Consider the following 27,418-nt stretch of genomic DNA (forward strand, 5'->3'; position numbering starts at 1 on the left):
TATATTTTTTTATAATTTTACACGAGTTTTGGAGTGGGACTATTTGTTTATATATATATATATTTAATTTTGATATGATTTAATTATTTGCGCCGTTTATGATGTTTATAAATGATTCTGTATGAACTGAACGCATTCCAATCACCAATCATCTACAACGCTGTAACAATTATTACAAAAAAAAAAAAAAAGAAAAAGAAAAAAGAAAAAGGGACTCAACAGAATACTGTCAGACGTAGAGCTTTCTTTTTTATTTTAGAGATGCGGACTGATTGACATACAACAAAACAGGCCAAGTTGAAATCAAATCTTGTACAAAAAGGACATCAAATTTATTATACATTGGCTGGACCAATGAAAACCCAGCAGAACAAAAATATATATAAATAAAATAAGAACAATGACATGCAGCAACTTATAAAAAAAATGTTCATTGTTTAAAGACAATTCCTGATTGGATTGGATATTCCACAATTTTCTTGACTAGGCAATCCTGCCACTGCATGTTGGTACGGTTGTCCATGTATTGTCATGACAACTAGCATGCTACCGATCTTCGATGGACACCTCCACAGTTTAGTGCGGTTGTCTTACTAACATTTCATCCCAAGTGGCCCATAACATGCTCTAAAAAATGTCAATTTTTTTTCACACCCCTAATACCCCGGAGGTAGTAAGCACACCATCAGGGTCTATCCTCCCCCCTAGAGGATCTGAGGATTGTGGGATTACAAAGGTTCCCTGGTATCCTATCTCCAGAGTTCCTGGCTCTACAATGTTGGCAGATATAAAGATGGGAACTGTAGTAGACAGATGTCACCAACGGAATCTCCAAGAAGAAAAAAAAAGGATCTAGCAGGAAACTCCTACCTCCAGGGTTCTTGGGGGCTACATACCCATATGAGGGCTACCGCCTCCAGCAGAAGACTCACCCCAAAGGATGCCAATTGTAGCCAGCGCGAGGCTCAACCCAATGGACTCCACCTGTAACCAGCACGAGGCTCAACCCACTGGGCTCCACCTGTAGCCAGCACGAGGCTCCACCTGTAGCCAGCACAAGACTCAACCCAATGGACTCCACCTGTAGCCAGCACGAGACTCAACCCAATGGACTCCACCTGTAGCCAGCACGAGACTCATCCCAATGGACTCCACCTGTAGCCAGCACGAGACTCAACCCAATGGACTCCACCTGTAGCCAGCACGAGACTCAACCCAATGGACTCCACCTGTAGCCAGCACGAGACTCAACCCAATGGACTCCACCTGTAGCCAGCACGAGGCTCAACCCAATGGACTCCACCTGTAGCCAGCACGAGATGCAACCCACTGGGCTCCACCTGTAGCCATCAGGAGACTCAACCCACTGGGCTCCACCTGTAGCCAGCACGAGGCTCAACCCAATGGACTCCACCTGTAGCCAGCACGAGATGCAACCCACTGGGCTCCACCTGTAGCCAGCACGAGATGCAACCCACTGGGCTCCATCTGTAGCCATCAGGAGACTCAACCCACTGGGCTCCATCTGTAGCCATCAGGAGACTCAACCCACTGGGCTCCACCTGTAGCCATCAGGAGACTCAACCCAATGGACTCCACCTGTAGCCAGCACGAGATGCAACCCACTGGGCTCCATCTGTAGCCATCAGGAGACTCAACCCACTGGGCTCCACCTGTAGCCATCAGGAGACTCAACCCAATGGACTCCACCTGTAGCCAGCAGAAGACTGAACCCACTGCAGGACCTCACCTGTAGCCATCAGGAAACTGAACCCAATGGACTCCACCTGCAGTCAGCATGAAACTCAACCCAATGGACTCTACCTGTAGCCATCAGGAGACTCAACCCAATGGGCTCCACCTGTATCCATCAGGAGTCTCAACCAAATGGACTCTACCTGTAACCAGCAGGAGACTCAACCCAATGGACTCTACCTGTAGTCAGCAGGAGACTCAACCCAATGGACTCCACCTGTAGCCATCAGGAGTCTCAACCCAATGGACTCCACCTGTAACCAGCACGAGGCTCAACCCAATGGACTCCACCTGTAGCCAGCACGAGATGTAACCCACTGGGCTCCACCTGTAGCCATCAGGAGACTCAACCCACTGGGCTCCACCTGTAGCCAGCACGAGGCTCAACCCAATGGACTCCACCTGTAGCCAGCACGAGGCTCAACCCAATGGACTCCACTTGTAGCCAGCACGAGATGCATCCCACTGGGCTCCACCTGTAGCCATCAGGAGACTCAACCCAATGGACTCCACCTGTAGCCAGCAGAAGACTGAACCCACTGCAGGACCTCACCTGTAGCCATCAGGAAACTGAACCCAATGGACTCCGCCTGCAGTCAGCATGAAACTCAACCCAATGGACTCCACCTGTAGCCATCAGGAGTCTCAACCCAATGGACTCCACCTGTAGCCAGCAGAAGACTGAACCCACTACAGGACCTCACCTGTAGCCATCAGGAAACTGAACTCAATGGACTCCACCTGCAGTCAGCATGAAACTCAACCCAATGGACTCCACCTGTAGCCATCAGGAGTCTCAACCCAATGGACTCCACCTGTAGCCAGCAGAAGACTGAACCCACTGCAGGACCTCACCTGTAGCCATCAGGAAACTGAACCCAATGGACTCCACCTGCAGTCAGCATGAAACTCAACCCAATGGACTCCACCTGTAGCCATCAGGAGTCTCAACCCAATGGACTCCACCTGTAGCCATCAGGAGTCTCAACCCAATGGACTCCACCTGTAGCCATCAGGAGTCTCAACCCAATGGACTCCACCTGTAGCCATCAGGAGTCTCAACCCAATGGACTCCACCTGTAGCCAGCAGAAGACTGAACCCACTACAGGACCTCACCTGTAGCCATCAGGAAACTGAACCCAATGGACTCCACCTGCAGTCAGCATGAAACTCAACCCAATGGACTCCACCTGTAGCCATCAGGAGTCTCAACCCAATGGACTCCACCTGTAGCCAGCAGAAGACTGAACCCACTGCAGGACCTCACCTGTAGCCATCAGGAAACTGAACCCAATGGACTCCACCTGCAGTCAGCATGAAACTCAACCCAATGGACTCCACCTGTAGCCATCAGGAGTCTCAACCCAATGGACTCCACCTGTAGCCATCAGGAGTCTCAACCCAATGGACTCCACCTGTAGCCATCAGGAGTCTCAACCCAATGGGCTCCACCTGTAGCCATCAGGAGTCTCAACCCAATGGGCTCCACCTGTAGCCATCAGGAGTCTCAACCCAATGGACTCTACTTGTAACCAGCAGGAGACTCAACCCAAAGGACTCCACCTGCAGTCAGCATAAAACTCAACCCAATGGACTCCACCTGCAGTCAGCATGAAACTCAACCCAATGGACTCTACCTGTAGCCAGCAGAAGACACCACCCACTGCAGGACCTCACCTGTAGCCATCAGGAGACTGAACCCAATGGACTCCACCTGCAGTCAGCATGAAACTCAACCCAATGGACTCCACCTGTAGCCAGCAAGAGACTCATCCCACTGCAGAACTCCACCTATAGTTCTCTGATGTCTAAGTAGATTTCTTTCAGGTGTAACACATTTCCCACACTCTGAACTAAAAGCTCTTTCCTTGGTGTCCAACAAGGCTTTCTTTCAAGTCAAATCTTTTCCACACTCGGAACATGGAAAATGGCGTTAGCCAGTGTTAATGATCTCATATTTATGAAGAGGAAGGACGCTCCTCCATGCGACTTCTCTACTGCAACAAGTGTATTTTCATAGAGAGACACTTCCCACACTCTGAACATAAATAATTACACTCACCAGCAGGAATTTTCAGGTTTGTAAAAAGTTTACTTTTCTGGTTAAACATTTCAAACACTCTGGACATGAATAAGGACGCTGACCTGTATTAACCCTCAGGTGTGTATAAAAGTCTTCTTTGGAAATAGAACATTTCCCGCACATGAGAATGCATGCACACCTGTGTGACTTGAAGTAACACTTGTTTCCTATAGATCGACATTTCCCACACTCTAAAGATGCTCGCCCTTATGAATTTCCTGGTGTACAAGTAACTGTTGTTTATAAATGAAACATTTCCCACACCCTGACCACGAATAAGGTCTGTCGCCCATGTGAATTTTCTGTTCGTGAAGTTCTGTCTGAACAATATATTCCCTTCATCCTTCAAACGAATTAGGATTCTCACCCAAGTGAATTTTCCGGTGTTTAACTAGATTTCTTTTATCAGTGAAACCTTTCCCGCACTCTGAACAAGGAAAAGGACGCTCGCCCATGTGACTTCTCTGGTGTCTAAGAAGGTTCGATTTCTGAGTGAAACGTTTCCCGCACTCCGGGCACGAATAAGGATGTTCACCCGTGTGAATTCTCTCATGGGTAATTAAGTGTTGTTTCATAGTGAAAGATTTCCCGCACACTAAACATGAAAAAGGACGCTCACGCGTGTGAATTTTCTGGTGGGTTAGAAGGTCTTCTTGCTGAACGAAACATTTCTCACACTCTGAGCACGAATATGGTTTTTCGCCAGTGTGAATATTCTGGTGTAGGAGGAGTCCTTCTTTGTGACTGAAAAATTTCCCACACTCTGAGCATGAATAAGGATACTCCCCCGTGTGAGTTTTTTGGTGCTTAAGAAGATTTCTTTTATCGGTGAAACGTTTCCCGCACTCTGAACACGAGAAAGGGCGCACGCCCAGGTGACTTCTCTGGTGTCTATAAAGGTTCGATTTCTGATTGAAACGTTTCCCGCACTCTGGGCATGAATAAGGATGCTCCCCCGTGTGAATTATCTCATGTGTAAGTAAGTGTTGCTTCATGGTGAAAGTTTTCCCGCACTCTGAACACGAAAAAGGACGCACGCCCGTGTGGATTCTCTGGTGGGTAATAAGGTCTCCCTTCTGAATGAAACTTTTCTCGCACTCCGAGCACGGATAAGGCCTGTCCCCTGTGTGAATTTTCTGGTGTATAAGAAGCCCTTCTTTCTGACTGAAACGTTTCCCGCACTCTGAGCAGGAATAGGGACTCTCCCCTGTGTGAAGTTTCTGATGCTTCTGAAGTTGTTTTAGCCGAACAAAACATTTCCCGCACTCTGAACATAAATAAGGACGCTCGCCCGTGTGGATCCTCAGGTGATTAAGAAGGCTTGTTTTCTGAGTGAAACATTTCCCGCACTCTGAACACGAAAAAGGGCGCTCACCCGTGTGAACTCTCTGGTGTGAAAGAAGGTGTGAATTCTTCGTAAAACTTTTTCCGCACACCGAACACGAAAAGGGACGCTCGCCTGTGTGAATTCTCTGGTGTTTATGAAGTTCTTCTATCCGAGGAAAACATTTCCCGCACTCCGAACATGAATACGGACGCTCCCCAGTATGAACTTTTTGGTGTTTAAGGAGACTTCTTTTATTAGTGAAACATTTCTCGCACTGTGAACACGAAAAAGGGCGCAAACCTGCGTGACTTCTCTGGTGTCTAAGGAGGTTCGATTTCTGAGTGAAACGTTTCCCGCACTCTGGGCACGAGTAAGGATGCTCACCCGTGTGAATCCTCTCGTGGATAGTTAAGTGTTGTTTCGTCGCAAAACCTTTCCCGCACACTGAACATGAAAAAGGACGAGGACCTTTGTGACTTTTTTGGTGGGCAAGAAATTTTCTTTTCTTGATAAAAGTTTTCCCGCACTCCAAGCACGAATAAACCACTTCGGCTTTGTGAATTTTCTGGTGCGTAAGGAGGTTTTCTTTCTGGCGGAAACCTTTCCCGCACTCCGAGCATGAAAAAGGACGCTTGGCCGTGTGAATTTTCTGGTGTGTGAGAAGGTGCGCCTTCTGAGTGAAACATTTCCCGCACATTGAACACGAAAAGGGGCGTTCGCCCCTGTGGGTTCTGTGATGTTTGAGAAGGTCTTGGTTTTTAGCAAAACATTTCCCGCACATTGAACAAGACAATGAACTCTCTCCGGTTTCATGGCCTAGGGAAGAATCCTGGGGATTCGGCGGATCTGTTGAGGTCTCCGTGCAGGACTCTGGAGTTACCGTATGCGATTTATCAGGCGACTCCTGACGCTTGGCGGGATCTGTAGATCTCTGTGTATTCTGAATGATGAAATTGACCCCTGGAACAGGTTTTGTGAGGTTCCTATAATTCGCATTGGAATCAACTGAAATAGGACGATCCTCCGAGACGTAGCGACCACCTGGAGGGGAACAACGTTACACTGAATAGTACAGAAATCAGATGACAACACAACTAAACGGTGTCATGGAACAATCATACCACACACACACACTTTACTGCCCGAAGTATTGGCCCCGCCCTCCATATCATGTGATTCCGGTGTGCCAATCCCCTCCATATCATGTGATTCAGGTGTTCCAATCCCCTCCATATGTATTTTTTTATTTCAGGCACTTATATAGCGCTGTCAATTTATGCAGTGCTTTACATATATATTGTACATTCACATCAGTCCCTAACCCTCAAGGGGCGTACAATCTAAGGTCCCTAACTCACACTTATACATACACATACTAGGGCCAATTTAGACAGGAGCCAATTCACCTACCAGCATGTGGAAGGAAACCAGAGTACCCGGAGGAAACCCACGCAGGCACAGGGAGCACATGCAAACTCCATGCAGGAGGCGCCATGGTCGGGAATCGAACCCATGACCCATTTACTGTAAGGCAGACGTGCTAACCAGGTGTATACAATCAAGCCCCTAGGCATGCAGACTGCTTCTACAAACATTGGTGAAAGAATGGGTCGCTCTCAGGAGCTCAGTGACTCCAAGCGTGGTCCCGTGATAGGTGGCCACCTGTGCAATAAGTCCATCCGTGACATTTCCTGGCTACTAAATATTCCACGCTCAACTGTTAGTGGGATTATAACAAAGTGGAAGCAACTGGGAACAACAGCCACTCAGCCACCAAGTGGTAGGCCACGTCACATGACAGAGCGGGGTCAGCGCATGCTGAAGCGCACAGTGCGCAGAAGTCGGCAACTGTCTGCAGAGTCAATAGCTAAAGACCTCCAAACTTGGTGTGGCCTTCAGATGAGCCCAACATCAGTGCATAGAGAGCTTCATGGAATGGGTTTCCATGGCCGAGCAGCTGCATCCAAGCCTTACATCACCAAGTGCAATGCAAAGCGTTGGATGCCGTGGTGTATGGGGTGGTTTTTTCTGGAGAAGGTAGGATATACTATAGATTATGTATATTGGGATGGAGAGTATCCAGGACCAGGGCCAGAAAAGGGCTGCTTAGACAGTCTCCTTACGGCACTAGGATAGGGGAAACGATAAAATCTGAATCTCCAGCCACTTGCTGGGGACTCAGATTTTTACTGTCTTACCTGTCTTCCATTCCCAAATGCTGCACCCTCCTCCTCATTTGTTGGGAACATGACGTTATATTGAGGAATGGAGATGGACCTTTCATATGGTGTCCAGTATCTCCTCCTCATTTGTTGGGAACATGACGTTATATTGAGGAATGGAGATGGACCTTTCATATGGTGTCCAGTATCTCCTCCTCATTTGTTGGGAACATGACGTTATATTGAGGAATGGAGATGGACCTTTCATATGGTGTCCAGTATCTCCTCCTCATTTGTTGGGAACATGACGTTATATTGAGGAATGGAGATGGACCTTTCATATGGTGTCCAGTATCTCCTCCTCATTTGTTGGGGACAGGACGTTATATTGAGAAATGGAGATGGACCTTCCATATGGTGTCCAGTATCTCCTCATTTGTTGGGAACATGACGTTATATTGAGGAATGGAGATGGACCTTTCATATGGTGTCCAGTATCTCCTCCTCATTTGTTGGGAACATGACGTTATATTGAGGAATGGAGATGGACCTTTCATATGGTGTCCAGTATCTCCTCCTCATTTGTTGGGAACATGATGTTATATTGAGGAATGGAGATGGACCTTTCATATGGTGTCCAGTATCTCCTCATTTGTTGGGAACATGACGTTATATTGAGGAATGGAGATTTCATATGCTGTGGAGATGGATATTTCATATACCATAAGGCATACTTTTCCTCCACTTCATTTGTTGGGAAAGATGGTGGAGTAGTTATATTGATGATGATCTTGCTACCAATGGTCAGGGGTACTGATTCTTTCTCACACGTGGAGATCTCTATCTTGAACAAAGACAGCACATGTTTTAGCTGATTGGAAGATCATTTACTACTTGTAGGAAGAATCATTGTAGAATTATGATCTGGAGAGTTATCCGATTCTTTGAATTCCTGTAAAAAACTGGATCAAACTTTATGTTGCTTTTCTGCCCTTATCTAGATGAACTACCACTTTGGATTTTATAGGCGACCTCAATGGGCATATCTCATATTTTAACCCATGTAACAATGTAAATACATACTTTATCTTTATAGACGTTATATGGAAATGTGAACCATTTTTGTATTTAGTATTTTTGTACTCACTTGTATCAATATAAAGAGAAGAATCGTCCTTTTTACTTCCATTATTCATCTCCTCCTCCTCCGCAGACTCTTCATCTTCACTCACCGATGTCTCTTCTTCTTCCTCTTTATCCTCAACTTTAATGTCTTTTATATCTTCACCCTAAGCCCAAAAGATGGCAGAATAGATTTGTATAAAGGAACAAGAGATTACATAGAAGAATGTCCTTTTCATAGCTTAGAAGACATTTTTAGGTCTACATGTTCCGTCCCACCTACCGAATGATGATGAGGGATGGTGTGATCTTCCTGTGTGGAATCCCGGGAATACAGAGGACGGGGGCATGTCTCTGGTGGGTTCCCATGACTGGATCCATCTACCTGATGATGGTGAGGGATGGTGTGATCTTCCTGTGTGGAATCCCGGGAATACAGAGGACAGGGGCATGTCTCTGGTGGGTTCCCATGACTGGATCCATCTGTAGGAAACACACACACTGACTGAATCCATTGTTGCTATGTGTTTATCAGATGATGGGGATCTAGGTCAATAGGGGATCCCTCATCACCGGGTAAGTCTCCTCTTACCCGGTGATGTGGGGTTTTTAGACATTTGTCTTTTTTACAACTCAAACAACAATGTAAAGACATACTTTATAGTCACGGAAGTAAAAGTAAATTGTGAACTGTTTCTGTATTTATTGTTTATGACTTACTCATGTCCATATGTAGAGAAGGTTCCTCCGGTTTACTTTCCATATTCATCTCCCCCTCCTCCATAGACTGCTGATCTCCACTCACCAACCTCTCTTCTTCTTCCTCCTTAATCTCAATTTTGATATCTTTCAGTTCATCCTAAATTGCAAAGATGGCAGAATCCATTTATAAGAAGTGACACCGAAGAATGCCGTCCCATAGCTTACAATATATTTCTGTATCATCCATTGAGGGACAAAGGAAAAGTAGAAATCATAAACACCTGGGTTATACAGCCGCCTTCAGGAGCTGTAGACAATCGCAAAACAAAAATGTTACCCCTCCCCCTGTAAACTCCACTTCCTGTATAACCCCACCCCCTGTATAACCCCCCCCCCACCCCACCCCCGTAAAACCCCACCTCCAACCATCATGACCCAATTTTAATTTCTGTCCTGGGAGGTTGGACACTTGCTCTGTAGTTTATGGATTTTTTTTCTCTACAGTCGAGAGGTTTGCTAAACTGTTTGGACTAATCTCTACACAGCTAGCCAGATTGCCTAATCCTTCGCGCTGCCTCAGAAGCCGTACCCAGACCCTAGTGAACCAAAGATTGCTAGGCCTGGCTGTAATAGGACCCCGGGTGTGCTGGGCTGGGGATTATGGTGTGGGGTTGTTTTTCAGGGGTTGGGCTTGGCCCCCTAGTTCCAGTGAAGGGAACTCTTAAGGCAACATTTTGGACAATTTCATGATCCCAACTTTGTGGGAAGAATTTGGGGATGGCCCCTTCCTGTTCCAACATGACTGCGCACCAGTGCACAAAGCAAGGTCCATAAAGACATGGAGGAGCCAGTTTGGGGTGGAGGAACTTGACTGGCCTGCACAGAGACCTGACCTCAACCCCACAGAACCCCTTTGGGATAAATTAGAGCAGAGACTGTGAGCCAGGCCTCCTCCCCCGACATCAGTGCCTGACCTGACAAATGTGCTTCTGGAAGAATGGTCCAACCTTCCCATAGACACCCTCCTAAACCTTGTGGACGGCCTTCCCAGAAGAGTTGAAGCTGTTATAGCTGCAAAGGGCGGGGCCAACTCAATATTGAACCCTACGGACTAAGACTGGGAGGCCATTAAAGGTCATGTGCGTGGAAAGGCAGGCAGCCCAATACCGGAAATAACAGACGTGTTAATGCACATGGTCAGAATAGCACCAGTTGCACAGTTCCCGCTGTACACAGAACGATGTCTTTTGGCACACTGACTTATGAATGTCGGTGAACCCTGTGACTGTGTGTGCAGCCTTTTGCTGCCACCTGTTGGCATGATACAAAACTAGTTTAGAAATGTTTAGAAACCACCTTGTATTTTCCTGTGATGATTTACCTCTGGATATAATATCCTATCGGTCCTTTGGTCTTTGTCCATGCTTCTTGATTTGGCCATGTGATTCAACTAGGACACTTCTCTCTGTCAACAAATAGTAAAGCCATCAGTATTTGCACTGTAATGAGGTGAAGAATATCTCCATTGTGTTCCCCCATAGGTAGGCAGGTTCGGTGAACTTTACCAAGGTTCAGATGCCGAACCTGAACCCCATATGTGGGCATGACCATAATTGGTCAGTGATGTATCGGGGAGGTTCCTGGAGACCCCCACGTGCCTCTTCTTCTGATTTTTCTGACAAGATAGATGGTACAACTATCAACCTGTCCCTGAAAGCCAGGGGTAACCCTGGATTCTAAACTATCCTTCCTGGCCCACATCCTGTAATTGTCCAAATCACACCGCCTCAACCTCCGCAACATCTCCAGAATAGGCCCCTTCCTAACCAATGACACCACAAACTTCTAATTTACTCCCTGGTCATCTCTCATCTGGACTACTGCAACTGTCTCCTGATTGGCTTACCTTTACATAGGCTATCCCCCCTCCAGTCCATCATGAATGGTGCCACCGGACTCATCCACCTTACCAACTGCTCAATGTCTGCCACCACTCTCTGCCAATCCCTCCACTGGCTTTGATTCAGTGTCCTCCACCCTTCTCTGCCAATCCCTCCACTGGCCTCCATTTAGTGTCCTCCACCCCTCTCTGCCAATCTCTCCATTGGCCTCCATTCAGTGTCCTCCACCCCTCTCTGCCAATGCGTCCACTGGACTCCATGCGGTGTTGTCCATCCCTCTCTACCAATACCTCTACTGGTTTACACTTGCCCAACAAATTAAATTAAAAATACTAACAACTTCCTTAGCCAGCCACAACTCAGCCCTGAGCTACATGTGCAGGGAGAGAGGATGGACGCCGCTCATACCCATCCTGAGGAGTCCTGTGAAGACACTGTGATGTGGATGTGCTCAGTTATCACTCCGGTCACACCCTCTCTTGTCCATCTTTGAGCGGCGCCATATTCTTACTACATGGTTCTGCCCTGAGATACATCACTAACCTGGTCTCAAAATATCAACCAAATTGCTCTCTTCGGTCCTCCCAAGGACTTCTGCTCTCTAGTTCCCGTGTCATCTCCTCCCATGCTTGCCTCCAGGACTTCAAATGGTTCTATATTTAGGACGTATCCGGTCTATAAACCAGAGGCTCTGGATGGACGGTTGGATAAATGGCTCTATATATAGGATGTATCCGGTCTATAAACCAGAGCCTCCGGATGGACGGTTGGATAAATGGTTCTATATTTAGGATGTATCCGGTCTATAAACCAGAGGCTCAGGATGGACGGTTGGATAAATGGTTCTATATTTAGGACGTATCCGGTCTATAAACCAGAGGCTCTGGATGGACGGTTGGATAAATGGTTCTATATTTAGGATGTATCCGGTCTATAAACCAGAGGCTCTGGATGGACGGTTGGATAAATGGTTCTATATTTAGGACGTATACGGTCTATAAACCAGAGGCTCTGGAAGGACGGTTGGATAAATGGTTCTATATTTAGGACGTATCCAGTCTATAAACCAGAGGCTCTGGATGGACGGTTGGATAAATGGTTCTATATTTAGGATGTATCCGGTCTATAAACCAGAGGCTCCGGATGGACGGTTGGATAAATGGTTCTATATTTAGGACGTATCCGGTCTATAAACCAGAGGCTCCGGATGGACGGTTGGATAAATGGTTCTATATTTAGGACGTATCCGGTCTATAAACCAGAGGCTCCGGATGGACGGTTGGATAAATGGTTCTATATTTAGGACGTATCCAGTCTATAAACCATAGAAGACGGTGACTATGGAGGAAGAGGACGGACATGACGGGGGGGTTACTGGGTTTAAATAGAAAATACCTTATTACCACCTCTGCTGCCAGTTCCAGTAACGTCTCCCCTCCGCCTCCTCCAGACTGGCCTCTGACCCGGATCTTCCTGTCTGGAGGCCATCACTGCCATTCTTTGTTTGGTATCATTTCCCTTCTCTGTGTTCTCTGAACAATAACTGACACCGCCACCTTGTGGGCTTTTTTCAGAACCGCAGCCTGTAGTTTTTAATACACTGTCAGCGTCTTTTTGCAGCATTCTTTTTGCATATTTTACTGCCTCGTTAATACTGAAAAGGTATAATAGAAAACAAAATTCTATGCGCTTTTCAATTTATAAATTGACACTATAGATGCAAAAACAAACAACATAAAAGTTTCATTAAATCCAAAAGCAAACTTTTAATATATTGGCAGAAGTATTGGGCTGCCAGCCTTTCCAAGGAAGGAGTTGGAGAATGGTCCACCTTTATTCTTCACCAAAACAATGTTTCCTGTGATGTTCGACTGTGTTGTCTCCTTTATCATGCTTTTATAGATACACTATATTGCCCCAAGTATTGGGTCTCCGGCCTTTCCACGCACATGACCTTTAATAGCCCCCCAGTCTTAGTCCGTAGGGTTCAATATTGAGTTGGCCCCGCCCTTTCCACACACATGACCTTTAATGGCCCCCCAGTCTTAGTCCGTAGGGTTCAATATTGAGTTGGCCCCGCCCTTTCAGCTATAACAGCTTCAACTCTTCTGGGAAGGCCGTCCACAAGGTTTAGGAGGGTGTCTATGGGAAGGTTGGACCATTCTTCCAGAAGCACATTTGTCAGGTCAGGCACTGATGTCGGGGGGGGAGGCCTGGCTCGCAGCCTCCGCTCTAATTCATCCCAAAGGTGTTCTATGGGGTTGAGGTCAGGACTCTGTGCAGGACAGTCAAGTTCCTCCACCCCAAACTGGCTCCTCCATGTCTTTATGGACATTGCTTTGTGCACTGGTGGGCAGTCATGTTTGGACAGGAAGGGGCCATCCCCAAACTCTTCCCACAAAGTTGGGAGCATGAAATTGTCCAAAATGTCGCCTTAACCACTTCCTGTCCGGACACTTTCACCCCCTTCCTGTCCAGGGCAATTTTCAGCTTTCGGCGCTATCACACATTGAATGACAATTGCGCGGTCATGCAACACTGTACCCATATGAATTTTTACCATTTTTTTGAGACAGATAAAGCTTTATTTTGGTGGTATTTATTCACCGCTGGGATTTTTATTTTTTTTTGCTATGTAAATGAAAATGTCCAAAAATTTTGAAAAAAAGTGTTATTCTTATAAAATTTTGCAAATGAATAATCTTTCATCATAAATCTTGGCCGAACATTTTTATTTTATTTTTTTATATTATTATTTATGTTTGTTTTTTTACATACTGTCACCCTAGCAGTACAGTGTCACCATGGTGACACTGTACTACTTGTGGGGGGTGATGAAGATTTTTTTTTTTACAGTGATTGTTTTTACACCCATATAGGAAGTAAAAGCAATCATTTCTCCTTCTCTCTGTCTGCATTCTTGCAGCCATTGAGAAATACTGAGTGAACTGTGATTGGTCACAGCTTGTCACATGGTACAAGGCTGTTGTGAATAGCCCTATACCATGTGACCTCTGTGATCATTCACAGATTTCACACGTAGTAAGCAATGAGATCACAAGTGACATCTTGCTTACTACTTTGCATGTGATCACTGATAGGCCTATCAGTGATCACATGATCGGGACCTCGTACAGAGGTCCCGTCCGACGATCGGTGTTTCACTGTGTCTGGAGGACACAGCAGGCACCGGATCGCGGTGCTGCGCGCTCCCAGGGAGCGCACACAGCTAGAAATGGCGGGTGCCGTTTATAAACGGCAACCCGCCCCTGGAGTGCCACCATCATGCCGTTTATAAACAGCAGGCGGACGGCAAGTGGTTACGAGTTCCCTTCACTGGAACTTGGGGGCCAAGCCCAACCCCTGAAAAACACCCCCACACCATAATCCCCCCCCTACCAAACTTTACAGTAGGCACAATACAGTCAGGTAAGTACCATTCTCCTGGCAACCGCCAAACCCAGACACATCCATTGGATTACCAGACAGAGAAGGCGTGATTTGGTCCCTCCAGAGAACACGTCTCCACTGTGCTAGAGTCCAGTGGCGGCGTGCTTTACACCTCGACATCTGACGCTTTGCATTGCACTTGGTGATGTAAGGCTTGGATACAGCTGCTTGGCCATGGAAACCCATTCCATGAAGCTCTCTACGCATTGTTGTTGTGCTAATCTGAAGGCCACACCAAGTTTGGAGGTCTTCAACTATATAGCCAGTTGACGACTTCTGTGCACAGCATGCGCTGACCCCGCCCTGTCATGTGACATGGCCTACCACTTGGTGGCTGAGTTGCTGTTGTTCCCAGTTGCTTCCATTTTGTTATAATCCCTTACTCTCATTTGGATAGCAGAATACTCTCTCTGATTGCCAGGGGCGGACTGACCATTTGGAAACTCGGGCACCGCCTGAGGGCCTGGGGTCAGTAGGGGGCCCCATGAGATGCCCCTGGTACCTTTTTCATAGGCTTTTTTGAGTTTGGGCAAGGACACAGGGGCCCTATGATCCCCTATTGCCCAGGGGGCCCCATGAGTTGTCAGTCCGCCCCTGTACCCATCCTTACTCTCACTTGGACATTGTATTACTCTCTCTGATTGCTGCTTCCTGCCTGACTCTCACTTGGATAATGGAAACTTTGCTGACTGCTGCCTGCCCTGATCTTTGCTTGGATAATGAATTCTCCCCAGCCTCCTGCCGGACAGTCCTGACCACTGCGTGCTTGGCATCCTACCAGTGACTAGTCCTGGACTCTCCTGCATACAGTGACGGCCTGGTAAATCTCTCACTTCTTGAAGCTCTCTGACCCGATACATGAACTCTCTTTCTCTGAGGATTGCTGGGGAGCGTTCTGGTCCTCAAAATATATCTCTGCACCTTAAAGTATATTTCCACTTTTTACAGCCGAATTGGGACAATACCTACTTTATTATTTGTTACATTGTTTTTCTGATCTCGTCTGTAATGTGCTGGCAGATCTCATTATCATTTGTAGACCAGATATGAACAGTATCTATCCCAAGAAAGGGTTAATGATTCAAAAGCTGGCCTCCTGCCTCGTAGGTTCATGAGAAGAGACTCAAGACTGTATTTAGTCTTTCCATTGGACTGACTCACTCAGAAATGCTTGAAGCCTACCATGACTCCTTCTCCTGAGAAACATCTACAAGGTAAGAAGTCTTTTCAAAAAAGTTTTAGGTATGCTGGGTAAATGAGAACATATAGTGGCTTTTTTTCCTCAGATTTGATTGCGAAAAGTGAAAACACGATGTCCTGGAGCCATCTAAGTACTGGTCCTTACGTCAGGGATGTCAAACTCAATTCCATTTCAGGCCACATCAGCATTATGGTTTCCCCTTAAAGGGCCAGTTCCATCTATAAAACTATATGTCCATTGCACCCCACTCCAAACAGAAAGGTCCATTGGTGAAATGAGTTCAGCAGCCTACAGTAACTTACAGAAAAGTCCACTGGTGAAATGGGTTCAGCAACCTACAGAAAGCTCCATTGGTGAAGTGGGTTCAGCAACCTACAGAAAGGTCCATTGGTGAAATGGGTTCAGCAACCTACAGAACTTTCCATTGGTGAAATGAGTTCAGCAGCCTACAGTAACCTACAGAAAAGTCCATTGGTGAAATGAGTTCAGCAGCCTACAGTAACCTACAGAACGGTCCATTGGTGAAATTGTGCCAGAGCTCTGTCCTCGGCAGAGGTGTTAGGAAACCTGGCACCCCTGCCAGTACCTTGCATGGCCGCAGAAGTTCACATCGGCTCCAATTTGGCGCCAAACGGCTTTTATAAGGAAGCCCTGCACTACTCTCAGGTGCTGGTTGATCTCTGGCTTCCCAGTACCTTGTTCCTGTGCTATTGTGATCTGTGATTTCCTGATACTGACTCGGCTTGCTCTTGGACCTGTCTTCTCTGCTTAACCCCTGATCTGACCTCAGCTTGGCTAATGGATATTCCCTCTCGCTCCTCTGTGTATGACCTCAGCTATCCCATCTGCCTACGTCTGCTCTGATCTCCACCTGGTACCTGACCTCGGCTTTGAACTGGCTATCCTTTGATCCTCTGTTTCCCGGAAGGCTTGCATACCTCGCACAGGCGCCACCTGTCTGCAGACCCCATCTCAGTGCATCAGCTGTGCCCCTGGGTGGACCACCAACGAGCACTCCTACAGGCGACCTGTGCCACTTTGGGCCTGACTCCTGCTGTCCCACTCTCAGGGGAGTCTGGAATTTAGCCGCAAGGGAAGCCCTCTTTCCATTGGCCTCTAACATCAGGTACGTGATAAATGGGTTCAGCAACCTACAGTAAGCTACAGACAGGTCCATTGGTGAAATGGGTTCAGCAGCCTACAGTAACCTACGGAAAGTTCCATTGGTGAAATGGGTTCAGCAACCTACAGAAAGGTCCATTGGTGAAATTAATTCAGCAGCCTACAGTAACCTACGGAAAGGTCCATTGGTGAAATGGGTTCAGCAACCTACAGAAAGGTCCATTGGTGGAATGAGTTCAGCAGCCTACAGTAACCTACAGAAAGGTCCATTGGTGAAATGGGTTCAGCAGGTCAAGCGCTTTCCCCACCATCAGAAGTCAAGAGTCCCCCATCCTCCCTTACATCACGGTGCACCCCTCTTACCTTGTGCTGCTGCTGCTGGGAAGAAGCTGGGGGCAGAGCAGGGAAGTAGAAAGTGGAAGGTCAGGAGGAGGACCAGAGAAGGGCTGGAGGCAGCTGCTAGGGTCTGCTGAATGCTGAGACAAGGGGGTGCTGCGGCTGCACAGAGCAGCTCAGGACCTGTAGGAGCAGTGCTGTCCTCCTCTCTGCTGCTGACTGCTGAGACAAGGTGTGGGCATAAACAAGGGGGTGCCGCAACTGTAGGAGAGGTACAAGGACCACATGAAAGGGCCCGTGGGCCTTGTGTTTTATATATGTGCCCCAAGGGAAAGGCAGCTGCTGTAGATGAAACTGCGTGTAAGTCTCACTATTTTTGGAGAACAGACATAAACCTGGTGAGCTCTTACTTGTCCCCTGAAGGCGTCCCATTGTAGACGAAACGTCTTGGGCGGGGCTAGCTGCCTGCGACATCACCATGCTTGCTGGAGTACAACGGATCATTTCTAAAATAAATTGGACTGAGAACAAAATATTGTAAAGTGCAGCGCTTTCTTGTTTATTTTACAAACTCGCGATACATGATTAACATACAGTAAAATTAAGCTTTAGCTGTCTATTTTATCAACCTTTTCACCAGAGATTCACCCAGCTTACAGATTTTTAAACACAATTAATATTACCAACTTACAAAGCCATCTACAATGCTACATTATCAACCTCTCCAAATATTACCCAAAGCAACTACTTTGCTCTTCTCCAGGCCTCCTGCTCTCTAACTCCCTTGTTATCTCCTGCCATGGTCATTTCCAGGACTTCTCAATGGAAGTTCCCATCCTCTGGAACTTCCTACTCCAAACTGTCCAGCCTTCTCCAATGCTGCTTTTAGGCGATCTCTGAAAACTAATTTCTTCCCAACTCCGCCTCACCTTTGAACTTTTTACTTTCTCGATTATCTCATCCCCCCACAGTGATAACCTTTTTGTATCACTCCCCATTTCCTTTAGATTGTAAGCTCTCCGGAACAGGGCCTCCTAGCTCTTTTCTATTGAATTGTATTGTCTTGCTTTGTATTGTACAGCGATGCACCGTTTGTGCTATATAAATCCTGTATCATAATAATAATAATTATTATTCATTTGAAGAATATGTGAACCTTAGGTGAAAGGTATATAGCAATTTTATGAATTCTACATTAGCTGGATCAATACAAAGCCAGTTTCCTCGGTAAAGGAAGAGCAGTGATGGGCAGCGGCCTATTCATAAACCAAGTTACTCTTGCGCAATATGGCGCATTGGGCATTAAGTGCTTTCCATCGGATTCTGACAGTTGTGGCCAGTTCAGCCTCATGTCATGGGACCCCAATGGCTTTTGGGTCTGCTTTAAAAGGTGGACCGCCAGCTTGTCCATAGTCTTCCTTGTTTCTACTTTTTTCTAGGTGGTGGCATCCAGCATATTTTGGGTATGCGGTGATCGGGTAGCCTGCGATCGGTGACAATATTACCACTGTGTTTCAAGATTTCCTCGTTTGTGATACGGTCTCTGTATGCGATGCCCTGAACTTTCTGTAGACATCTCTGGTGAAATAATTATAGTTGCCTATATCAACCTATAATAAGGTCCACTGGTGAAATGGGTTCACCAGCCTACAGCAACCTACAGAACGAGTTCAGCAGCCTACAGCAACCTAAAGAAAGGGTTCAGCAGCCTACAGTAACCTACAGAAAGGTCCATTGGTGAAATGGGTTCAGCAGTCTACAGAAAAAAACAAAAGTGGATTGTAGTGAGCGCTCTTGTATAAACACAGCAGCTAGAACACCTAAGGCAACCACAATGCCTTTAAATGCAAAATGTAAACGAGGGTAGTATGGTGCAGCACTAAAGAAATTAAACTGAAAACAGTCAGAAGTCAGTGTAATATTATCCGTGGTTTCTTATAGAAGGGTGCAAACTTCCAAAGCTCTTGCGGCCTCAAATATTAGCAATGCACACTCACCAGAAACGCATGGGTTATGCGCATGTAGGAATAATCATTCCAGATGTCAGATCCTCCAAAATTCAGATGGCAGGCATCCCTCTCACGGTGGGTCACCGAAGACTCAAAAACCGGATCCTGAGGTCCCCTTTAAGGTCAATCAGGCACTCCACACTGGTGGTGAGACTCTCTCCTCTGAATAGTACAGGCACCTTCTCTGTGGGGGTAACAGCTCCACAAAGGAGCCCCAGAAAAAACACAGGTGCCAGAGATAGTGTAGTATGTTTAGGAAAATTTATTTGCCTCAGCATAGAATACAGGGTAGCATGCAGATCCAGACCCATAAAAGGTTAAAATTAAGGATTAGGAAGGTAGCAATACTGACCCTAGTAAAGATGTCCGCCGAGCCTCCTCGTGGCTCCGGCGGTCCGAATGACGTCACGCTCTGCACAGCTCCTCCTTAGGCCTTTCGTGCTATAAGCACATCATCAGAGGGGAGGCTGTCTGTGTTTTTTCTGGGGCTCCTTTGTGGAGCTGTTACCCCCACAGAGAAGGTGCCTGTACCATTCAGAGGAGAGAGTCTCACCACCAGTGTGGAGTGCCTGATTGACCTTAAAGGGGACCTCAGGATCCGGTTTTTGAGTCTTCGGTGACCCACCGTGAGAGGGATGCCTACCATCTGAATTTTGGAGGATCTGACATCTGGAATGATTATTCCTACATGCGCATAACCCATGCGTTTCTGGTGAGTGCGCATTGCTATTATTTGAGGCCGCAAGAGCTTTGGAAGTTTGCACCCTTCTATAAGAAACCACGGATAATATTACACTGACTTCTGACTGTTTTCAGTTTAATTTCTTTAGCGCTGCACCATACTACCCTAGTCTACAGAAAAGTCCATTGGTGAAATGGGCTCAGCAAGCTATAGAAAACTCCATTTGTGAAATGGGTTCAGCAACTTAGAGAAAAGTCCACTAGTGAAATGGGCTCAGCAACCTACAGAAAGGCCCATTGGTGAAATGGGTTCAGCAACATACAGAAAGGCCCATTGGTGAAATGGGTTCAGCAACCTACAGAAAAGTCCATTGGTGAAAGGGGTTCAGCAACCTACAGAAAAGTCCATTGGTGAAATGGGCTCAGCAACCTACAGAAAGGCCCATTGGTGAAATGGGTTCAGCAACCTACAGAAAAGTCCATTGGTGAAATGGGCTCAGCAACCTACAGAAAGGCCCATTGGTGAAATGGGTTCAGCAACCTACAGAAAGGCCCATTGGTGAAATGGGCTCAGCAGCCTACAGAAAAGTCCAGTGGTGAAATGGGTTCAACAGCCTATAACAACCTACAGAAAAGTTCATTGGTGAAATGGGTTCAGCAGCCTATAGCAGCCTCTAGAAAGGTCCATAGGTGCAGGAGAAACTCTGATTTGAAGTTTCTGCACTTTTATGATGCCACTGCTTGTGTCTTGCCTGAGTATCGGTATATTTGCCCCATTTATGGTCATGATTCCCAGGGTGTTACTCACCTTTGATGCCCACCTGCTGTCACATGTTGCCATTTTGCCCATGGTAATCCCATTTTCATGTTGTTGAATTGTCTGTGTGATTGCGTTGTCTAGGTGAGTGAGGGACCATAGAACTACAACATCTACAAGCGGAACTAAACCCATCAATTTAACAGTTCCAAATAATCAGTTACATTCCCAGGAATGCCAACTATCATATTTGCTTGGGCTCTCAACCAAACTGGTCGGTGTCATAATTGATCGCACGTGCAGCACCATGGCAGTTGCAGAGCAAACAGAGGCCAAGATGGCTGCCTCCTTGGCTGAATAGGATAAGGGAGGTTTAGTTTCACTTTCAACTCAGACCTAAGAATATCAAACCATACCCCCCCATGCTTGACTTTCTGAGCCAAGATTAGCTCTTCCTCAGCCTGCACTCTCAGCGTGAGTTGCCGGACCTGTACAGGTAGAAGCCTGGAGTTGCACCCTTAATGTTTGGTGTGGGTTTATAGTGGCATAGTATACCAATGGCCCTATCTGACCCTTCTCCTTGAAAATCTGAGGCTTGCAGAGTTAAGCAAAGTCCCCTGGTACATATACACTATATTGCCCGTAGTATTGGGCCGCCGGCCTTTCCACGCACATGAACTTTAATGGCCTCCCAGTCTTAGTCTGTAGGGTTCAATATTGCGTTGGCCCCGCCCTTTGCAGCTATAACAGCTTCAACTCTTCTGGGAAGGCCGTCCACAAGGTTTAGGAGGGTGTCTATGGGAAGGTTGGACCATTCTTCCAGAAGCACATTTGTCAGGTCAGGCACTGATGTCGGGGGAGGAGGCCTGGCTCGCAGTCTCCGCTCTAATTCATCCCAAAGGTGTTCTATGGGGTTGAGGTCAGGACTCTGTGCAGGACAGTCAAGTTCCTCCACCCCAAACTGGCTCCTTCATGTCTTTATGGACCTTGCTTTGTGAACTGGTGGGCAGTCATGTTGGGACAGGAAGGGGCCATCCCCAAACTCTTCCCACAAAGTTGGGATCATGAAATTATCAAAAATGTCGCCTTAAGAGTTCCCTTCACTTGAACTAGGGGGCCAACCCCTGAAAAACAACCCCACACCATAATCCCCCCTCCACCAAACTTTACACTTGGCACAATGCAATCAGGCAAGTACCGTTCTCCTAGCAACCGCCAAACCCAGACATGTCCATCGGATTGCCAGACAGGGAAGTGTGATTGGTCCCTCCAGAGAACACCCCCCCCCCACTGCTCTAGAGTCCAGTGGCGGCATGCTTTACACTACGGCATTCGACGCTTTGCATTGCACTTGGTGATGGAAGGCTTGGATGCAGCTGCTCGGCCAAGGAAACCCATTCCATGAAGCTCTCTACACACTGTTGTTGATCTCATCTGAAGGCCACACCAAGTTTGGAGGTCTTTAGCTATTGACTCTGCAGACAGTTGGTGACTTCTGCGCACTGTGCGCTTCAGCATGCGCTGACCCCGCTCTGTCATGTGACGTGGCCTACCACTTGGTGGCTGAGTGGCTGTTGTTCCCAGTTGCTTCCACTTTGTTATAATCCCACTAACAGTTGAGCGTAGAATATTTAGTAGCCAGGAAATGTCATGGATGGACTTATTGCACAGGTGGCCACCTATCACGGGACCACGCTTGGAGTCACTGAGCTCCTGAGAGCGACCCATTCTTTCACCAATGTTTGTAGAAGCTGTCCGCATGCCTAGGGGCTTGATTGTATACACCTGTGTCCATGGAGGGGATTGGAACACCTGAATCACATGATATGGAGGAGATTGGAGCACCTGAATCACATGATATGGAGGGGATTGGAGCACCTGAATCACATGATATGGATGGGATTGGAACACCTGAATCACATGATATGGAGGGGATTGGAGCACCTGAATCACGGTATGGAGGGTATTGGAACACCTGAATCACATGATATGGAGGGGATTGGAGCACCTAAATCACATGATATGGAGGGCAGGGCAAATACTTTTGGCAATATAGTGTGTATATCTCTTCAGTTCCCAGGTCTGCATTCCTGGCACGGGAGATTCTGGATTGAACCTCTGCACACGGCTATACACACTTACATACTTCTGTCAATCTATGTTTCTACATGCCCAGTACAAGGGGCTCCCACTCTCCCTGCTATTTTTTTCTATAGTATGAAAACCCCAAAACGAAGTATGAGAACAGCCCAATGTGGGCAGTAAGGCAGCTAAGTCAGGTCAGTAGAAGGCAGTAATAAGTAAAACATTTCCCACACTCTGAACATTAAAAATGGCTTTCTTTGACAAGGCTACCTTTCAGGTGAAATTTTTCCTATGGTCCGAAACAGGCGCTAGCCCGTGTGAACACGCTGGTGTTTAACAAGGTCTCCTCTTTGAATGAAACCTTTCCCACACTCTGAACACCTAAAAGGCCGCTCGCCAGTGTGAATTCTCTGGTGTTTAATAAGGCTTGCTTTCTCACTGAAACATTTCCCGCACTCCGAACATGAATAAGGGCGCTCACCTGTGTGACTTCCCTGATGTCTAAGAAGGCTTCCCTTTTCAACGAAACACTTCCCGCACTCTGAACATGGATAGGGGCGCTCACCTGTGTGAATCCTCTGATGTCTAACAAGCCCGTCTTTCACGTTGAAACATTTCCCGCATACTAAACAGGAATAAGGACGCACACCAGTATGAATTCTCTGGTGTGTCAGAAGTGATTTTTTCACAGCGAAACATTTTCCACACTCTGAACATGAATAAGGAAGCTCGCCCGTGTGAATTCTCTGGTGCAAAAGGAATGTTGTTTTCTCAGTCAAACATTTCCCACACACTGAGCATATATAAGGACGCTCACCTGTGTGAATCCTCTGGTGTCTAACAAGTCCATATTTCACAATGAAACTTTTCCCGCATTCCGAACACGAATAGGGACGCTCACCAGTGTGACTCCTCTGGTGCTTAAGAAAGTTTCCTTTCTGAATAAAACTTTTCCCGCACTCTGAACATGAATAAGGACGCTCACCCGTGTGAATTCTTTGGTGTTTTTGAAGCAACTGTTTCTCAGTGAAACACTTCCCACACTCTGAACATAAATAGGGGCGTTCACCTGTGTGAATTCTTTGGTGCGTAAGAAGTTTTCCTTTTTCGAAGAATCTTTTCCCGCACTCCGAACATGAATGAGGACGCTCGCCTGTGTGAATTCTCTGGTGTCTGTAAAGTGTGCTGGGCTCGGCGAATGATTTCCCACACACTGAACAGGACAAGGAACTGTCTCCTGAGTGCATTCCTTTATGGCTCAGAGAAGATTTCTTGGAATTTGATTGTCCTTTTGATCTGTGAGATGTTTTAGAGATATCTGAAGAAACAATATGTGATTGGTTAGATGATTCTCGAGGATTGGAGGGATCCATTGATCCCTCCGATTGGGAAGGTCTTTGATGTATAGTTAGAGTATTAGGATTTTTTCCAGAAGAATATTTAGTGTTTCCATCATAATCTGGAGATCCAGTAGGATGTCCCTCAGAGATGTTCCAGACATAGCGTCCATCTGTTGGAAAACAATGTTTAAATACCATCAAAATGTTGAGAATTCTTCAACAGTTTGTCAGAGTTCTTCCATGAATTGGGTGCAGTCAGAAAAATGTGAATATAAACCAGATAAAGGGTACAATCAATCAAAAGCATTCAAGAGTATTTGTGCATTGAACGTGATCACTGTGAGAATGGAGATGGACCTTCCTCCACCTCATTTCTTGGAAGAGTGACAACAACCTGAAGAATGGAGATGGCCCTTCTTCCACCTCATTTCTCGGAAGAGTGACAACAACCTGAAGAATGGAGATGTGACTCTTCCAAGAAATAAGGTGGAAGAAGGTCCATCTCCATTCTTCAGGTAGTTGTCACTCTTCCAAGAAATGAGGTGGAGGAAGGTCCAACAACCTGAAGAATGGAGATGGACCTTCTTACACCTTATTTCTTGGAAGAGTCACAACAACCTGAAGAATGGAGATGGACCTTCTTCCACCTTATTTCTTGCAAGAGTCACAACAACCTGAAGAATGAAAATGGACCTTCCAACACCTCATATCTTGGAAGAGTGACAACAACCCGAAGAATGGAGATGGACCTTCTTCCACTTTATTTCTTGGAAGAGTCACAACAACCTGAAGGATGGAGATGGACCTTCCTCCAAATCATTTCTTGGAAACATGACAAGATGAAGAAAAGAGGTGGACCTTTCATAGGGTGTACAGCAGTGAGAGTGGGGGCAGACAAGGGGGGGACAGGCATGTCTATTGACATCACAAATAGTCCCACATGCTATTTAGAGGAACACTTGGAATACATATGTTGAATTCATAAAAGTAAAATGAAAATGTGAATCATTTCGCCATTTAGAGTTTATGACTTACCTGTGTCTATATGTACTGAAGATTCCTCCGGTTTACTTTCCATAGTCCTCTCCCCCTCCTCCATAGATTGCCGATCTCCACTCACCAACGTCTCTTCTTCTTCCTCTTTAACCTCAACTTTGATGTCTTTCAGTTCTTCACCCTAAAGCCCCAAAGATGAGAGAAAAGATTTGTAGAAAGGAGCATACTGTGGAAGAACGTAATCTCAAATTATAAAATAGTTTTGGAGTCGTTGTTGGAGGTCTTTGGCTTAGTCCCATCTACCTCATCATGGTGTCTGGAATCCAGGGAACACAGATGACCACCCTCTTCCACAGACCGCTGATCTTCCATTGCTGATGACTTTTCTTTTTCATCTTTAACCTCAATTTTGACATCTTTCAGTTCTTCACCCTAAACCCCAAAAGTTATAGAATGAAATAATATAGAGGATTGTCATCTCATTGCTTAGGATACATTTTCAGGTCTACATGCTCAGCTCCATCTACCTGATGATGGTGGGGGATGGTGTGACCTTCCTGTGTGGAATCCCGGGAATACAGAGGACGAGGACATCTCTCTGGTGGGTTCCCATTACTGGATCCATCTGTAGGAAACACACACACTGACTGAATCCATTGTTTCTATGTGTTTATCAGATGATGGGGGATCTAGGTGGAGCCTCCGTACTGCTCTCTCCTTTACAATAAAGTCTCCTCTTACCCGGTGATGTGAGGGGCGGCTGATTGTCCATCATGACGTCCTTGTAGAGGTCCTTGTGTCCTTCTAAATACTCCCACTCCTCCATGGAGAAATATACAGTGACATCCTGACACCTTATAGTAACCTGACACACACAATGAGACAGTCACCATCCAGACACATCCCTTGTCTGTTACTGGAGAATGTCCCAGAATTCCCGGCACCGCTCACCTCTCCTGTCAGCAGCTCATCGAGCCTTTCTTGATGACCTCTAGAATCTTGTCCTGTGAAGGTAGCAGCGTGGTGTGAGCTTGCCCACACCCGTCACAAAGCCAGCGATCCTCCACTAACATACTGTGAGGTGCAGAATTGTAGCATCACTTCCATCAAATCACAAAACTCAGGAGAGTTATCTTTTGTATTTACTGTAGAACCTGGTCTATAAACCAGAGGCTCTGGATGGACGGTTGGATAAATGGTTCTATATTTAGGACGTATCCAGTCTATAAACCAGAGGCTCTGGATGGACGGTTGGATAAATGGTTCTATATTTAGGATGTATCCGGTCTATAAACCAGAGGCTCTGGATGGACGGTTGGATAAATGGCTCTATATTTAGGACGTATCCGGTCTATAAACCAGAGGCTCTGGATGGATGGTTGGATAAATGGTTCTATATTTAGGATGTATCCGGTCTATAAACCAGAGGCTCTGGATGGACGGTTGGATAAATGGCTCTATATTTAGGACGTATCCGGTCTATAAACCAGAGGCTCTGGATGGACGGTTGGATAAATGGCTCTATATTTAGGACGTATCCGGTCTATAAACCAGAGGCTCTGGATGGACGGTTGGATAAATGGTTGTATATTTAGGACGTATCCGGTCTATAAACCAGAGGCTCTGGATGGACGGTTGGATAAATGGTTCTATATTTAGGACGTATCCGGTCTATAAACCAGAGGCTCTGGATGGACGGTTGGATAAATGATTATATATTTAGGACGTATCCGGTCTATAAACCAGAGGCTCTGGATGGACGGTTGGATAAATGGTTGTATATTTAGGACGTATCCGGTCTATAAACCAGAGGCTCTGGATGGACGGTTGGATAAATGGTTCTATATTTAGGACGTATCCGGTCTATAAACCAGAGGCTCTGGATGGACGGTTGGATAAATGGTTCTATATTTAGGACGTATCCGGTCTATAAACCAGAGGCTCTGGATGGACGGTTGGATAAATGGCTCTATATTTAGGACGTATCCGGTCTGTAAACCATAAAAGATGTCACAGTGACTATGGAGGAAGAAGACAGACACGACAATGGAAGAGGAAGGACATGATGATGGAAGAAGAGGATGGACATGACGGGGGGGTTACTGGTGTAAATATAAAATAAGATCTTATTACCTCCTCTGCTGCCAGTTCCAGCAATGTCTCCTCTATACTTCCTCCGGACTTACCTCTCACCCGGAACTTCCTTTCTGCGTCTTCACTTCCTATTTATAAGGGACATCACTTCCTGTCTGTATGTTTCAAGGACAATAAGTGAGAACACCATCTTGTGGAGGATACAAAAACATCATCCTTTTTTTTTTTTTAAATTACTTTAAAAACTGTTTGTTAGAACTTTCTTAAAATTCTTTGTATATATTATATGGTCAA

The 27,418-nt window shown here is 46.3% G+C and overlaps 1 protein-coding gene across 1 annotated transcript; it reads right to left on the minus strand.

The window, feature by feature from the left end:
• Positions 1-224: 224 nt before the first annotated feature.
• LOC149453289 (uncharacterized) lies at positions 225-26,418 on the minus strand. Its single transcript, XM_089688622.1, is given in 10 exon segments — positions 225-6,207; positions 8,476-8,617; positions 8,734-8,933; positions 9,171-9,309; positions 15,686-15,710; positions 22,965-24,204; positions 25,070-25,211; positions 25,334-25,462; positions 25,558-25,895; positions 25,982-26,418. Coding segments are annotated over 8 exon segments (3,987 nt in total). The 5' UTR covers positions 25,403-25,462; positions 25,558-25,895; positions 25,982-26,418; the 3' UTR covers positions 225-4,177.
• Positions 26,419-27,418: the final 1,000 nt, after the last annotated feature.

The sequence above is a fragment of the Staurois parvus genome, unplaced genomic scaffold, assembly GCF_062004578.1.
Source record: "Staurois parvus isolate SC_StPar_1 unplaced genomic scaffold, SC_StPar_1.0 ptg000449l, whole genome shotgun sequence".
In the NCBI taxonomy this organism is placed as follows: Eukaryota; Metazoa; Chordata; class Amphibia; order Anura; family Ranidae; genus Staurois; species Staurois parvus.